Genomic DNA, 16,994 nt, shown 5'->3' with positions numbered 1-16,994 from the left:
CAGCCAATAGATGGTCATCCATTGGCCTTAAGCAAGGCACACCTACTTAGTGGAGGGACCTCAACGGGCCACCCAGAGTAAAATTTAAACACGCAGAGCTTTGAATGCAAATACATGTAAAAACAGCATGTTACATATTTTCTTGTAATTGTCTTTTCTCTCTGGGCTTCTAGGTATTGCTATAGCCAGTGCTCTGGTGGACACATCACAGCAGCGAGCGATGGACCTCAAGGAACGAGGCCTTGGTCTTAAGCACCGCAAACACACCGTGCACCACCAAGGGACCTGCGTATGATCTGGATGCCCTCAACAAGATCACCACATATCCACGTGTCCCCAAGAGGATTTCACTGGAGATACTGTCACTGGCTTTAAACAAGGGGAAACACTGTACACAAAACACAGAGCCTGGAAAAATTGGGTTTGGATTTAAAGTGGGTTTCACCCTAACCCTAAGGAATGGATGGGAGTGGGCCCATGGATGTAACCACTGTCTCAACAGGCATCCAAACTGGCAAAGTGGAACTCGTGGTCCCTTTCTTCCCTGGATTAGATGGAAAACTTCTTCCTCAACATGCTCTTTTTGTCCTCTGCGTGCATATGCTGGTCCTGAGGGGCAAGGAAAACATAAATTGGAGAAATAATTGCAGATTGATAATGAGAATGTGTTTTTCCATCATAGCTTTGGTCAGATATTAACGAGGAGAGCTGGCAGCCTTTTCTGCTAACATGCCATGTGGCTCTGCGTCTCCAGGGTTCTGCTTGTCTGTTTGTCATGTGGTCTGCCACACTGACAGAGAAGAAAACACTTGTTTTTCACCAATAAACCAAACTAAATGGCTTTGAGCTCCAGTGGAAGATATTGAGCCGAAATGAAGTCCTCCTGACTTACAAACCCACTCTGACATAACTAGATCAATGCAAAACACTGTAGTGGGTAATTATCTGTAACAAGGATTTGGTTGAGGAGAAGGTCTCCTCCGGGAATTTTAAAGACTACTGTTGTTGAGACGTTGAAGAACTGAATCTTACTCTGAAAATCTTTGGATGTAACTGTTAAAATGTGTCCGTTATGAATTACAGTTGATTTTTGTTTTTCCCCCGCACCAACATTTGAAGTTCTACATTTTAAATCTGCTCAGGTCCTCTGTAATGGAAAGGTCCATTATCTGTAGTTCTGGGCCTCCTACACATCTGTATTATGCACTATAAGTGAAATGCTTTACCAGTACATTAGGACCCTCTGTGGGATAATAATATGCAACTGATCATCCAAATGTAATGTTTATTCTGGGCTGCAATGTAACCATAAGGGCAGTATCGAACACACACTACTGATGGTATTCATATGCCTAATAATTCATTTATGACTGTGAAGCTACAGTATACGTCTTTTCTCATGACCTCCAGTAAAGTTTATTTGTGATACACGAACCTTTATATAACATATCTCCTTATGTAATATTTATTAATTATGCAAATTACAGTTAAACAATAATTTTGCAAGTTTACAAATGCACTAAGGATTTTTTTTAAAATGAAAGACTAAATAATTGATTTTATAGAGCAGGTCTGTGCAGTATTCCCTTTTTATGCTTCTACATGTGCTTTTACATAGTGTCTCTTCATTTCCAAATTTATTTACATAGCAAATACCATATTTTGTGTATCATAGCAAGTTTCAAGTAACATCAAGTCTTTCCTTTTACCAAATCTTAAACCTTGATTTAATATTGTAAAGTCACTTTTTATTAACTGCAGATACACAGTAGAGTTTGTGTTTATGCACATGTATTGTCTATATATTGTCTGATTGTTTTCATTCAGACATTTTGACTCCATGTAATTTTGCACCAGTTTGTTGTTGAGACTTAACAAAGGGCAGCTCACCTCACTGTTTTTGTCCATATGAGCATAAAAACTGTACATTTACTATTAAAACATTTTGATGCCTCTTCGTACGGTAATTGTAACAACAGACTGTGTGTATTCTTACCTCTGGTTTGTGTGGCAGTGTATTGACTGGTGTTCTCAGGATGTCAATAGGGTCAGATAACAGCTAATACTATAGACTTCCAGCAGAGTTACAGAAGGACTGGCTCAGCAACCTGAATGGACAAACATAAATAAAAAAGCACCGAGCACAATATGGGTTAATGGAATTAATAATACTGATTCCAAAACATCCACATATTCACAGTTTTGTTAGAGCTAATTAATACGTTTTAACCCAGCATGTTCACAGGAAGCACTGCAGAAAGGAGTGTTTGCTGCTACATTTCAGATATACACTCAGTTACCATTTAACTGCACTCCATGATATTTTAATGTTCTGCCCCCCTCATATTGGTAAATGGGAAGAATACAACATTAGATGCATCTCTAACTATACCCTCAGTAATAAATATGTAGGTGAGAATACACATTTTCCCCCAGTGTCAACAAACACTGGATATTATGAGTGTTTGTTATATATCTCATGCCTTTGCATTTTATGTCAACATTTACTGAATTTTGTCCATTAACATCTGAGAAAAGGCAAACATTGTCTCGACCTCTCGCTACTTACTTAGACACAAGAAAACGCATTTATACACTAAAACTAGTTTAAAGGTCTCATATTATATAAAGTGAGATTTCCATGTCTTTTTTGATCATAAAGCAGGTCTAGGTTCTATATTAATACTGTGAAAGTATCAAAGTGCTCAGTCCACAGAGAAATGCACACAGCCTGTATTCAGAAACTGAGCCTTAAAACAAGCTTTGTAACTTTGTGATGTCACAACAGAGCAGTCACCACCCTCAGCCATGCCCCAAGCCCAGACCACCTGGACCCACCATCCAACCCTGCAGGATTTGGTTTATCTTAGTGTTTACCTGGATTTGTTACTCGAGCTCAAGAAGCCTGAGAGAGGAGATGTAAAACTACACTGAGATGGTTTTTGGTTCTTCAAACCACAACTATATCTTCTTATAGATATCAACACAGGAGAAGTGTAAAATATGGGAAGACGAAGCAACAAATGAATCAACTGACAATAAATACAGGCATAAGAAATTATGCAAAGATTGCTATGGACTTCAGTCAGCACGTTCATGTTCCCCAGAAGATAAACACCACCCTCAGTCCAAAAGGTAATCTTTGCATGAACATTAGCCATTTCTCACAGCAGACCTATTGTCCTGTCAAACACAGGTGTAACTAAAAACATTTACAATGGCTTTCTGGATGTGCCTCCTTAGGGTCTGCTATTGTGCACAAACATATTTCTATTTTTATGTGTAATGAGCATCACAGTGGGGCGTCGTTTACAAATGTGGTGCCACATACAGATGCAGTTTTTAGATATAGACATAAAATAAACAGTCTTTTTATGTCTACATTGCCTCAATAACAAATGGCTGCTGTGTGCTTTAAAATAAACTGCGGATTATGTCCATCATCATGAAGCGGTGGGGGCGGGATTGTTGAGGGGGATCTCAACATCTCCAAGAATTAGACACTTTTATGCAAATGAGGAACTGGAACCAGAAGAAAACACCAACATGCATTCTTTCCAGGGAACAGCAGCAGAGGATCCAGTGGCTGCAGCTCTCTGCCGTCTGGCTGCATTTCAAAATCCTTCACAGTCAGTGATGTAGCGGTAAATAAAAGCTGGGTAAACAATGCTTTCATGTCAGTTATCATTTGCATATGCCTTCTTTTACCTTAAAATACCTTATCCTCTTGTACCAATGTGAGTCTGATACTGCTCACTTAGCTGGGAATGGGTCTTTTTTTATTCATTAAGGAACTGATCTAAATGACACAGCACCTCTGTTAAAACAATTACATTTAATTTGCTTAGATTTCCATGATCAAGCACCGATTTCTAAAACTATATCAAGAGAGGCTTTAAATCTTTATTAATGAAGGCTTTTTTCCCACACCGTTTGTCTGACTTTTGCTTTTGACTGCTCTGTTTGAACATCTAGTTTGGAACTTGAAAGCCCTCTGAACATTACATGAGGTCAATGCGGCTTCTGTCACCACCATTAGTGACCAGGAGGAGATAAGTGCTCGTTTTTACGCTCTTAGCTCGCTCTATTTTTTCCTCAAGATAAAAGACTGCAGTATTTAGCATTAAGTGGGCTGCTGGCATCTCCACTCTACTCAATACCTGCACGTCAGAGGCAGAAGGAAGTGGTGCACTTTCCCTTTTATCCTGATCTAATGTTTTTTAAACCAGTTGTGAGGATGAAAGAGGGGTCTGTGTTTTTAGTACAATGTAAGAAGCTCAATAACTGAACACACACAACTTATACAAACATAGAAAGAGAGAGAGAGAGGAAGAAAAAGACCCTGCTTTAAATTAATGACAGTCATTGCTGTTAAACCCTTAACATCTGTTTTACTGTCATTCGTCTCTTGTAGAAAATGGAGCTCAACAGATTTCTGACATGAGTCCCACGTGTTCAAATATGTGCAAACACACCAAGATCACACCAAGAGAACACACACACACACACACACACACACACAGACAGACAGAACAATTATGTTCATATGCCAAGCTCTGTTCAGTGCCAGTGCAGGACATAAAGTGATGCTCTAAGAGCTTTTGCCTTCAACACTGGCGCCTCAGCTTTACAGTGTGATATTTTCTTCTTCTTCTCCTTCAACCTCAAACACAACCTCTCTCTAACGTTAACCTACTGGTTTAAGTATCGACGGAAACAATGGACCACGCTGTCTTTCAGGGACTGCCTTTCAGCAATTTGTTACAAGGCACCAGCAGCTCAACTGTCAACTCAACTACTACACTCTTTACTATTACTGCATTCACATGGTGTAGCCTGCATAAATCCTCTGTGCCTGTGGAGCACCATGAACAGAGTCATAAACTGCTCCATGTTAGCAACAGTACACACGAGCGTTTAAAGCTAGGCTATATAGCAGCCCTGTCAAAACACACTTCTCTAACAGGTTTATGCATGAAAACACTTGTTGAAAACAACTCAGCAATACACATGGCAACGCAACAAAGAGTCATCAGCCACACCAGCAACTCTGTGATGTAGGCGTAGCAGTGCTTTGAGCTAAATGCTAATGTTAGCATACTAACATGCTCACAGTGACAATGACATTTACCATGTTAATTAAGCGTCGTGCCAAATATAGCAGGTTGGCTTAGTGCATTACCATGCTAACATTTGCTAGCACTGAACAGAGTACAGCTGAGGATGAGGGGAAAATCTGTAGTTCTGCAGGTTGTGCAAATGAATAAACATTTTAACCTGCAGTAACTGGCGGTGGCACTGAGGTCAGAGGGTCAGCAAGGTGACGATAACTGACCATGAGGGGGACATGAATGCCTGAACAAAATTTTGTGTTAATTCATCCAATAGCTGTTGAGATATTTCAATCTGGACCAAAGTGGTGGATTGATGAACCAACATATCCCTAAACAAACACAGGCTGCTAGTGTCGCTAAAAATACTCAAAAGTAAACAGAGGGAAGAAAATGTCCTGAAAATAAAGAGGAAGTAAAGCTTAAAGAAGTGCAACATTAAATAATCACAAAAAACTTTTAACCTTTACCCATTCTTTACATACACACTACCCCCAATGAGCTGCTGATTAACTCCACAATGTACAAACTATTAAAACGCATTGATGCTTCACTGATTTCTAATCAAATTTTCACCTGTGTAATAAATAAGAAACTGACAAATTTCCAGATTTAAATAAAAAAGGAAGTGAGCGCTTTAATTTCTACTCTAGATAAATTAGAAATTGATGAATATTTTCCAGTTTCAGATTTCAAACTAGTTAAGATTAGGTTCCCACAGCTGTGCATGAAGGCAAATTTGTACGACACTTGAGTTCATGGCCTCTCTATTAAATTTTCATTTTGATGTGTGCACAGAGATGCCATTCAGCAAAGAGGAGAATGACTGATATTTATAATTTGGCAGGTTCAAGCCTAAATTCCAGACATAAGTACAATATTTAGCCTGGAATGGATCCTCAATTAAATTAGCAAAATCAAACCCACGTTACCGCTGCCAAGTCTGAGTTTTTAGGTCCCAGTAATGTCCAAGCAGACAGACACACACACACACACACACACAAATAACACACACAGCATCAGGAGCTTTGTATTAGTGCATCTTGTCCTTTTCAAGGACTGTTCAGTAATAAAACTGATTACTTCTGATAGTCTCTCACTGTCTCTCTGCCCCATCCCCTTTGTTCTCCCTTCCTCTTCTGTCTGCTTACACCATCTTTCCATCTCTCTTGCCCTTTTCACTTCCTCATTCCCCACTCTCTCACCCCTTTGCCTCCTCCCCTTCTCTCACCTCCCTCTTGTCGAGGACTCAGGGTCAGCTGAGCCACGTCCTTGTGATTGATGCCCCATCCAGACCTCAATCTTTATGCCATTATGGGCCAATTGCGGCGGGTAATTTGGGCCATGGACTGAGGACAAGTGACCGAGTCAGCCGGGGGGGGGGGCGACAAAGGATTACAAAGCAAACTGCTGTCCTCCACCTCCCCACACACACACACACACACACACACACACACACACACACACACACACACACACACACACACACACACACACACACACACACACCCAACCAAACCACCAACCAGTCAGCCAGGCTGTGTGACGCTGTGAAGAATGTCGCCCCTGTCAGCACTGTCCTCTACTCAATCCCAGCATGCACGGCTATGTCATAAGTGGCCTTCTCTGCCAACAAAGAGGGCCCTTTTTTTCTTCACTCAGCACACGAAGTACAAAGACGTGGAGGATAAAAGGGAAGGAGCGAAGCTACTGACGCACTGCATCAGCTTGATTATGTGAGCGGTAACCGCAGAGACTTCAGGACGCCTGCAGGGGGTCAGCTGATGGGTCGAGGTGACCAATGTCCTGCTTTGTCACAGAGACATTTTGTGCCACACTGTAATCTGTGTTCCTTCTTATTCTACCTATTTATAAGTCAGGGCCACTCTCTCTTTGAAAGCATTTTTGTATTAAAAAAAATATTAAAAAATGAATTTGACCGTCTTCATTTTGGTCTTTAGCTACATATTCTAACAGTCTCTCTGCATTTACTGTGCCTTTCTTTACTGTCAGCATTTTGTTCAGCCATGTTAAAGCGACGTTGGTTGTGTGCCAACCTCAAGAAAGTAACAAATAAAGCAATTTAAACAGTGTTAGTGAGTTCCCAGTGTATTTGATTACAGGTGGAGTTGCATGGTCTGTCTGTAATAGGGATCAGGTTAGGCCCAGAATTGAGAAGATTACAGGTAATGGGTCAGTACTGGCACTGATGTTTGTAGGTATGGGATCAATACAGGTTTCCGAATCTGGACCCATGCAGGACTCTGTTTTGTGACTGTCTCATGTATCATTATACACATTTTTCCTGACATGTCTGATGTCTTTAGAAACTTTGGGATCTCCTACAGTTTAAAATAAGGCAGCGTTGTTTAAAGCAATGCTTGGAAAGTTACAAGCAAATATCCAGAAACAGATCTTTGGACTCAAACTGAACTAAACTTAAGTTTAAAATAAAATGGTGTTTTCATAATAAAACACCTTATGCTTTTATTTTTTATGTCCACTAAAGAGGCTATGCTTTCACCTTTTTCTGTTTGTTGACTTGTTTGTTTGTTGTCTCAGATGTGTGGGGTTGTTTGGCCTTGGCAGAGGTGTATGTTATTGTGTGCCATTCTAGTTTAGCACGTAACGGAACAGAAAGTGATGAAATTGTACTGGATTTGAAAAAAATATTTTCTTCTTATATAATTTTAGGTTATTCTTTTAAAGTAAAAATCTCAGTAATTCCCTAGTGACCCCTTCTCCATTGTGGATATTTAATTATATCCATAGTGTTATATGATAAATAAACTGAAACTTATTAATCAGGTATTTCAAGTCTGACAAAGGTTGAACATGAGTGAGCTGACAGTGAGCGGGAGTCAATTTTTTGTTTTTTTACTGTTCCATTAAATGACCAAAACAGACAATGAACTGATCTTACTGACAATACTAATAAAGCACCGTGTGCAAAACCAAAGCCTGATCCAACTTATACCTCTGGGCCGTAGAGCTCCATTACTGTCAAAGAACTATTAAAAACACATCAGTGATCCACACTGGGTATTCATTACCATGAACACACACTGATTTTTTTTTTTTGTGACTCAATCCCACATACACTACCCTGCTGCCCCAAATATTTAGTAGAGCATCAAATACGGATCATTCCGCCACTGAAAATAGTCCCAAGAAAACGTTCTATTTCTTAATGTTTGATTTGATAAAACTCTACAGTAATTTGCTAAAAAAATTATTGAGATTTTTTTTTTTCTTTAAATGAAACTGTGTATATGTGACTCATTTTAAAGATTTATGCCTTTAAAAGGGAAAAAATTGGTTTGGGGAGCCACAGAGCGGGTAAGGGAGTCAGACAGTATGGAGAGACTGAGTAAGACGTTGTTGGCTTTTCCAGGGATCTACAATAACACCAGCCTGGTCCTTTACATACAAAAGTGATAACTATTTCTATTAATTCTTTTACTCCACTACTTTTAACATACTTTATCAAACATTATATGAATATTTTTCCTATCATCATAACAAACTATTACTTTTCCTGTTACTGTCTATTACTGGAGAATAGTTAAAGAAAAAAAAGCTCAGTCATTAGAGTTGTTAACATCCTGCCTAATTAAAATATGACTGTAAAGAACCAAAGATGATTATGACAAACACATTTATTAGTATTCATAACCTATTTGTCACAATGACATGAATTGGCCACACAGGAGTTTACTGCACCGCAGTGATTCCCCCACAATGCATTAATAGATGTTAATTCATGCTGGTGTCAGGAGACCCAACGTGTTTATGTGAAGTTTTATGACCTCTTCTTATAAACTGTCCATTAATGAATAGAGCTTTGGTATTGATAAACTATAAAAAATATAATATCAGGAGGCTTGTTATGAGCGGATGAGACTGCGGAATGAGGGTCAATTATAATGACGAGTCTGGTTCTGTTTTATTCTGGTTATTAATCTTATGTATCACTGGTGCTAAAGAATGTTGATGCTGAAGTCAAGGTGCGCAGGCTGCTAGATTATAACCACAAATCCCCGTAATAATTTCCCCTAGAGAGAGTACATTCACACTGAAGATAGAAGTGACAGAAAGTGTTTCTGCCTCATGAGGTTCTGACTAGAAAATAATTTTTGTAACGTGTGATAAGTCTTAATATTCACACAGAAGCCACATCACTACAAAGCAACATTTGGCATCAAAGGTTACGCAGTTCTAATGTCTGGAAAGCTGCATCAAAACAAAGTCCTGATCAAGTATTTTGGCACCAAATCCAAATCCTAGTCCTGTAATACTGGCCTGATCCAGTTTATATTTACCTAAATGCTGAAGAAATATGTATCTTACACACTGAAATAATGTGCAGCCCTCAAAACTGGGGCCAGGTTACTTTTCAGACGCCACCTGATCTAAATATTGAACACTGATTCAAAACTACAAAGTCGATAGGTTTAAATTATGGACAAGATATGAATGAAACTTAAAGTGGGAGCGTGCAACTTCTGAAGCTGACATGATGGGATCAGCTAAAGAGAAGACCTGTCACTCTGCTGGAGTGGTTCAAAGACACTCAGGCCGCTCACGGTTGTACAGAGGTGTCACAGAGTGATGCTTCCTTTGCTTCAAAAAAAAAATCTTTGGCAGAGTACAGACACCAGCTTACAGAGAGCACACAAGTCGACAACAGCCAAGTTTTATTCTGACCTGCCACCAAGTTCACGTTACTAATGGAATTAATGTTAATTAGTAAAAAGTGATACGACACTCTGACAGTGATGTTTGTCATTTCAACCAGTGAAAACAATGGTTAGAAGCTAGTAAGCTGAGTGTTGTGTGCACTGCTCGTTGCAAATACGAGAGGAGCGACAACGGCTTTGCTACCATTTGAGCACTAGCAGGATCAGATGGACAATCACAGTACAGTTTAGCAAAGACAGCATCAGATTTTGATCAGATTTATTTTAGTCAATATAGTCCATTAAAATATTCCCACGTCAGATATGATACAGATACTTGATTAGCTCAGGAAAAACACAAAGAGAGAAAGCTCTAACTTCAGTAGAGGAAAAGACGTGACAAGAGTTATCGCTGACGATGCTGTCCACTGCTGGTGACAGCTCTTGGTGAGTAAAGGACTGACGTTTGACGCTGAACTTGCAATGTTTCTGCTTGACTAATAAACCTGTTAATGCTAATGTTGGCTATGCAGCAATAGCAAAACTTACAAATAGTTCCTTAAAAGAAGTTAACAACTAAAATGTTGTGGCTTTCATGTCATTGCCCTGCATGAGCATCACGCAATGCAAACACTGTAAATCAAACCTGAGCAGTGAATCAGCAATGCACCATGAACTGACTCTGTCTGCAATAAACCAAGTCATCAAATCCATTCTAAAAACCTTGCAAGTGCTAGTGCAGTAAATATGTTTCAACCTTTTACAAATAGGAATCAATTTCATTCAAGCACCTGGCAACAAGAAATAAATAAGGCAGCTCTGGACTTCATTAGAAAACAGAATAATAAACAGGATTTTGGGAAGTTCTCCATGTAAGTTGATTTGCTTTGGAAATAGGTTAAAATAATAATATGTGCTGCAAGAAAATAAGACCTTGAGGAGTCAAATACAAACTGGAATGACTTGGTAAGGAGGGAGACTTCAGCAGTGCAGAGAAACAAAGACATGAAGCTCATTCTTCCAGTTTCAAGAATGATGTAATTTGCAGGTATGATCAACTGCCACTCTTCTTCCACTGAAGTCAGTCCATTACTACTGCATAAAAGCCAGGTAGGCTAATATCTAACTGTGCTCCACAGCTTTCATCACAGCTCAGTGTTCATATCCACTGACGCCATTCCACAGGAAGAAAATAGCACTTTAATGACTCTTAATAAGCTCGACTTCTGCATGTGAAATGCTGTCTCCCATCAAATCCACTCACCGACTGGACGTAATATTTGATAGCTGGCTTTACAGTTCTGCTCTGAAGCCAGGGGGGTTTCATTTCATGATTCTGTGACACTATTAGCTTTTTCCCCACAATGGGGGGGGGGGTGCCCTAAGAGCATGGATCTGTTCCTGCTCCTGCAAGATTGAAAAAAAAAAAAAAAAAAATCGAGGTTAATTTATGATCAATTAATCTGGACAAAGAAAATGTATGGCTGTATGGATGGTGAATTTTAACTGAAATTCTGAGGTCACGGTGCTTTTACTGTGTGTCTTCATTTAACAGTGTGCTGGCTTATTGTCATATAATCACGCCTCAGGCCGAGACATAATTATTATGCTTCATCTTCCGATCTAACACCTCATCTTTTTAATGGTGTCCTCAGTAATGATGTGTCCACACCTCTGCACAGTGTTAGGTTCGTAGACTTAAGATGCCGTTCAAACAAAACAAGTAAACTGAAGATGTCACCGCAGTGTCACAGACTTGTTTCTAAACTGAATGATTAACAAAATGACTGACAGACGAATAAAGGATAAAATCTATTTGTTAATGCAGCCGTCAACATTGGTAAATTTGACTTTTTAACACGTAAGCAATAATGTAAAAGTAGAAGGCTCTGTATCAAAACCAGACGTGCACGTTTGCTTGCAGTTGGGCTCGGGCAATATCCAAATGCAACATCTGTAATATCTCGTTATAATCCAACCCAAATCAGACACATGTGGAGCAAGCAACGTGGGCTTGTTATGTGTCAGTCAGAACACAGCAGAGGGCAGTGACAGAGATGCTTTGGAGATTTTTAGTCTCTAATCCGTTCACACAAAAGTTAGCGAGTGTAAAAGTGTTTTTTTTATTTTTTTCAAAACGAGTAAACCTGCAAAAAAGTTTATTGTAGCAATTTAAGCAATAAAAATGTTGATTTTTTTTTTTTTAAAGAAACCAATTAGTTGATCATTTCAAGAGACCTGTTTTCTTTTCTCTTTTATATATTTTCTATATTCTATACATTTTTATTGAATGAAAAGTCTTATTCCTTATCTTACCCGATTACCCAATTAATCGATGGACCACGCGGTAGAGTGCTCGATTACTATAATAATCAATAGCTGCAGCCCTAATTAGTTCATCTATGTCTTAAGGTGACTCTGTTGCTTGCAGCCTTTTGCAACAAGTGATATTTATGAGCACTTCCCCAAACGAACTACATTCCTGGCAAATGTGGTTATCCTGCAGTCACTGTTATTACGGTGCACTGTATTAAGGCTCGAGGACGTGCTGTTAGCCTAATGGCTGTGTTGGAAGATAATGGAGAATTATGAGTTATTAGTATATTCAAATGTCAGACTCATTTTATGGCATTTGATGACGCTGATGTGCACACGTAAGACCATTTCCCCATCACCCTTTTCTACTTTAGATATATTTTTCTTTTCTAGTTAGGTTAATGTTTTATTCATGATGTCAAAAATGCCTCAGTGGATGTTCTCTATGTCAGTGACTATCAGCACCACTTTATATCACACACTGAGCCATAAATAGGAGCTGGTCCTCAGCTACTGCCTTTTTTAAGTTATCACTTTTGTATTTAAACAGTTTATGTTTTATGAACAGTAGTGTCACTTTGTGTATACTTTGTACTGAAGCGGAGGATTACAGTTTTACCTTGGCAGTTATCATTTGATAGTAAATCTCTTTGAGGTATTAAAACATTTTGTGTGAGGTGCCAAACAATGAGACATTTTATACAACCTGTTCCCATTAAAGTAAGAATAAAAAGAAAGGTAAAAAAACAAACAACAAGATCAGGTTATTGTAACTAAGATTTAGTAAGATTTTCCATAAAAAGTTATTAAAATCACTGGAAGATCAACATCAACAACATCCAGGGGTTCAAGACAGATATCAATTCCCCTTCTGTGTACAAGCTGTGTAGACTATGCATACAACTGACATCCAAATATAAATATACAACATCCTTTAATTCACCAGACAAATGACAAAACTCGCTATTCAACAAAAAAAGGCCATCACTAAATTTAACAAGGCTCACGGACACTGCAGCAGGTGCAACAAGTTCTGTTAAGGTACAGAAATTAAAAAATCCCCAAACTTCGAACTCAATCAACAGCAGAATACCACACCTGTTAACAAAACAGTCAGCACAGCAGCTCAACACAACAAAGCAGAAACACAAAGCCTGCACACTTCTGTCAAACACAACTACGTTCAGCAGCACTACTACCGATTGATCCTGAGACACAAATAACTGTCTTCCCCTCCAGCCTCCTTCCCAAACCCATGTTTTAGTAAATTATAAAGAGGTCAGTATCATTAATATCCCACTATTCTTTCCATACTTTTTCCATTTGTGCCTTTATGATTGTGCCCAGCTATCAAATGCAATTAGTGCATTATTTTTGTCGTTTTCAGAATAGCTACAAGCTCAACTGCATATACTGATGAGGGATCTGTGGGTCTTCTCTTCACAGTTACCTCGCACTGTGGGATTTAAACTGCGGTTCCTGTAAATCCAGTCTCAGGGTCTTCGAACTACCTGAACAACACAATACTTATCTGCAAAGTGCTGCTCGGTGTAATTTTGTGCTATCCTCCCAGCCCAGCAGGTATGTGTTGTAAATGTCATCACAAATAACCAGGTGGGAACAGCTGAGGATGGGACTGTTAGACTGTACTGTATGTTACATAAACCTAGACTTGTTCTCTTTATATTTCCTACCCATCCAAAGCTAAAATGTGTTTCACTGTGCCCCTGCAGGTTTTTTTTTATTCATAATGGCTGCTCCCATCTCAACTTGCATGGAAGTTTATATTTATGTGACATGATAAAAATCATTGCATCAATAAAAGAAAAAAAAAAAAAAATCACTCTTGGGTTGAACATCACAACTTTTACAAGTGGTTCAGTCAAAAAGCGGCGCGGCACTGCTTTGCTTTCAGGGGTCAAAGTTCCCAAAAGTTTCCTGTTTTTACTGGACCCACCCAGGGTTCCCACTTTCTTCTACAGATCATTGTCCAGGATTTATTTTATTTTATTTCAGTGATGATCTGGGTCATATATGACAGACAGGAATCACACCATACACCAAAATGTGCGGCCTTGGCTTGACTTGGCTGTACTCATCTATGAAACCCTCTCTTACATGCTTAATTATGAAATTATGACAAATTGATTGCTAGAACTTTATCACATAGAATTTAACATTATTAATTTATTAATAATTTTTTGTTATGGATTATATTAACCACTGCTGCCTGAACACCAACAATTTTCCCTACTGTCAAATCTGAACTGAACTTCACAGCTGATTTAAGATGAATTAGCTCTGATTATTTCCTGCCACTGGTCTTTTAACTAGTAGCAGGAAGTGAACTCTTTAACTAAAGTAAACCTTTCATGTCATGTTATGGTCTGTTTTAGTTTTACCTGAACAACGCAGCGTTGCGTTTAAAGTCACGCTATCAAAGATGCTAGCTACGTTAGCGCGTATTTAGCCGGTGTTTCCCTAACATACAGTTGGGATTACAGTCATTGTAAAGACCCCGGCTTCACATTGCTGATATATAAATAATAATAAATGAACCAAGACACATTTGAAACCTTTGCTCCGCCATAAGTCATAAATCTTAGACCTTTAGCTAAAGGAAAAACAAGCTAGCAAGCAAGTCAACATGCTAACCCATTTTCCAACAGGTTAAAACAAGTAAGGAAGAAAACGTTCATCTATAAAACTAATGAAAATTACCACATTTAGCAGCCAACAGTGACTTAATACATTTAAAGGATAATATAACTTACATTCTTCAGCGTTTCGGCCACTTCAGCTGTCAATCATCCGACCTGCAGCAGGCGATGAGACGTGATCTCGTGGTGCGTTCACGGCGTCGACAGCAGCCCGTTGCTATTTGAACGTCAACATGATCCTGAACACAACTTTACCCCAAAATACCAACACAATATTTTAAAGGACATTTCCATTTTCTCAAATTATTCATATGATTTTCCACAACTGGTGAACTGTTTTCCAGCCTGCCCACACAATACTTTGAAAACTCCTATTGGTGGTTCACCCAGCCCCTGTGCACCCATCAACCCCCAGCTGATCCACTGTGTCTGTCATTCATGAGTATAATTTAATGTGCTTTCACTTTTAATTAACACATTTTCAGTCCATTATTTTCTTATAGCAGGGGTGGAACTGGTTTAACAGGTTTAACAGGTGCCACTTCCCTCCACTTTCTTGTTATTCTTTAACGTAATTGTTTGTTTTGCAAACTGGATGAGCATTGATTTCTGCCTTAAAAACATCTTGCTGCAACTTTTATTTCAAACACTGAATGAATGAACAGCTTGAAATGTTTGTAGAATAGAATAAGTTATTCTATTGGGTTTTTGGGGGCTGTTTTCAATTTATTCCACCAAACTGCTATCGACTTTTTCAGTGAATTACAATGACTCCTCAGAACATTGCAAAAATAACACAATTTTCTAGTTAAAGGTTTCCAATACTGGAGATACTGTAATATAATTTTTCAGTTATTTGAAAGCTGGTATTGAGGAAGCAGAGGAAGCCACAGATGGATAAAACAAAACTTCAGCATTTAATACACAAACTCACTTCACAGCCAGACACCATTAAGGATAATGTTGTAGTATTAGTTTCAAATGGAACATAAACTGACTCATCAGCCAGCTGCTTTCAGGTGAACACGTCCACGTTGAGTCAGGCGGTTTGTACAGGATGTCTTTGTGTCTGGTTTTTTCTATCAATCATTTTTATTGACTTTGAACACCACACATCACCCCTCCAGCGTGGCCTGGCCACATCCTCCGACCCCCCACCCATGAACCGATTGCCATCAGCGCCTACAAAAACAATGCTGGCTAGCAAAATGATGACGAGAAAGAAACATACGTGTTTACATGCACACTAACATACCTGTGCATCAAAAGAAAAAAAATGGGAGGGGGAAACAGTCTCACTTGGTAAATGCTAAATTTAGGAAATTTCAGTTATTGATTCCAAAAGTGTGAGAAATGAATCCCATATTTTATGAAAAATGACTTTTTTGTTTGATTTTGGAGTATGTAAGCCTCTAAATCGCAATGCAAGAAGAAAGTTCATTAATCCAAAGGTTCTGAGATGGACCGCAAACACTTTTCCAATGTACAGCAATGAGGCGCGTTGCTTGTAACAGGCAGAGGTTAACCGACTTACTTTCATGAGTTCTTGGGGACAAAGCTTTTGGAATAAGGCCTATAACACATATTTATTGGTTTCTGGTTTAACATGTGTTTATCCCCTTGCAACATTGGAGAACACAGTCTGGCCTGAAGTGACCCCCCCCCACGCTGGTTGGCCAAAGCTAAAAAGTTGTCAGAAACCTCATGGCTGTTTCTTCATGTTTCCTTTCGTCATGGTAACCTGAGGTCCTGAGGTCTTATCAGCCTCTCAGCTTCCCCTCAGATGACCTCAAACCTTCTTTATTTAAACGTTCTGGTCTGTTTTCATCGTTGTTCAGTGAAATGACACCACGTACAAACAGTGTGGGTGATTTAACAGTTTTTAATTATAACTTTTGTACAATAGATTTTACATTTTCACAAGCTAAGAAGTTAACGATGCCGGATAGCTGAGGGAGCCTGCATCTCCAAAAAAGCCATTTCTGGTATTTTGAAACAACAGATGGGATGGAGATGGACGGCAAACATATTCACCATCTTTAACTTTTTTGTGGGATCCTAATGTCGGGAGGAAGTGACCCCCGCTTTGGAGGCCTCTTCAAAGAAAGATGAAACAGTGAACCACCTCTATAGACTTTACTTTAGCTCATATTCCAGACAGGACTCTGGGTTTCAAATATAAAACGATCAGACGTATTTTAAGACACAATTCTGAGAAATGCAATCAC

The 16,994-nt window shown here is 39.0% G+C and overlaps 1 protein-coding gene and 2 long non-coding RNA genes across 3 annotated transcripts in view; 1 reads left to right on the top strand and 2 right to left on the bottom strand.

Moving 5' to 3' along the window:
* atrnl1a (attractin-like 1a) overlaps window positions 1–1,978 on the top strand; it is a 249,853-nt gene extending 247,875 nt beyond the window's left edge. Inside the window, exon 30 of the mRNA XM_071479994.1 lies at window positions 174–1,978. Coding sequence (XP_071336095.1) covers window positions 174–295 — 122 coding nt within the window. The 3' untranslated portion in view covers window positions 296–1,978. The remainder of the gene's footprint in view (window positions 1–173) is intronic.
* Window positions 470–15,099, bottom strand: LOC139622602 (uncharacterized). The gene is made up of 3 exons (XR_011691333.1): window positions 14,881–15,099; window positions 1,997–2,108; window positions 470–609 (listed from the first exon to the last, which is right to left on the bottom strand). It is a non-coding gene; the product is annotated as an uncharacterized lncRNA (long non-coding RNA).
* LOC139622603 (uncharacterized) lies at window positions 2,167–14,868 on the bottom strand. Its single transcript, XR_011691335.1, has 2 exons — window positions 6,583–14,868; window positions 2,167–6,532 (listed from the first exon to the last, which is right to left on the bottom strand). It is a non-coding gene; the product is annotated as an uncharacterized lncRNA (long non-coding RNA).
* Window positions 15,100–16,994: the final 1,895 nt, after the last annotated feature.

The sequence above is a fragment of the Trachinotus anak genome, unplaced genomic scaffold (genome assembly GCF_046630095.1).
Source record: "Trachinotus anak isolate AG129_WGS33_773 ecotype Australia unplaced genomic scaffold, CSIRO_AGI_Tana_v1 ptg000007l, whole genome shotgun sequence".
NCBI lineage: Eukaryota > Metazoa > Chordata > Actinopteri > Carangiformes > Carangidae > Trachinotus > Trachinotus anak.
Note: the sequence above shows the minus strand (reverse complement) of the source record. Positions and strands in the feature narration are given on the sequence as shown.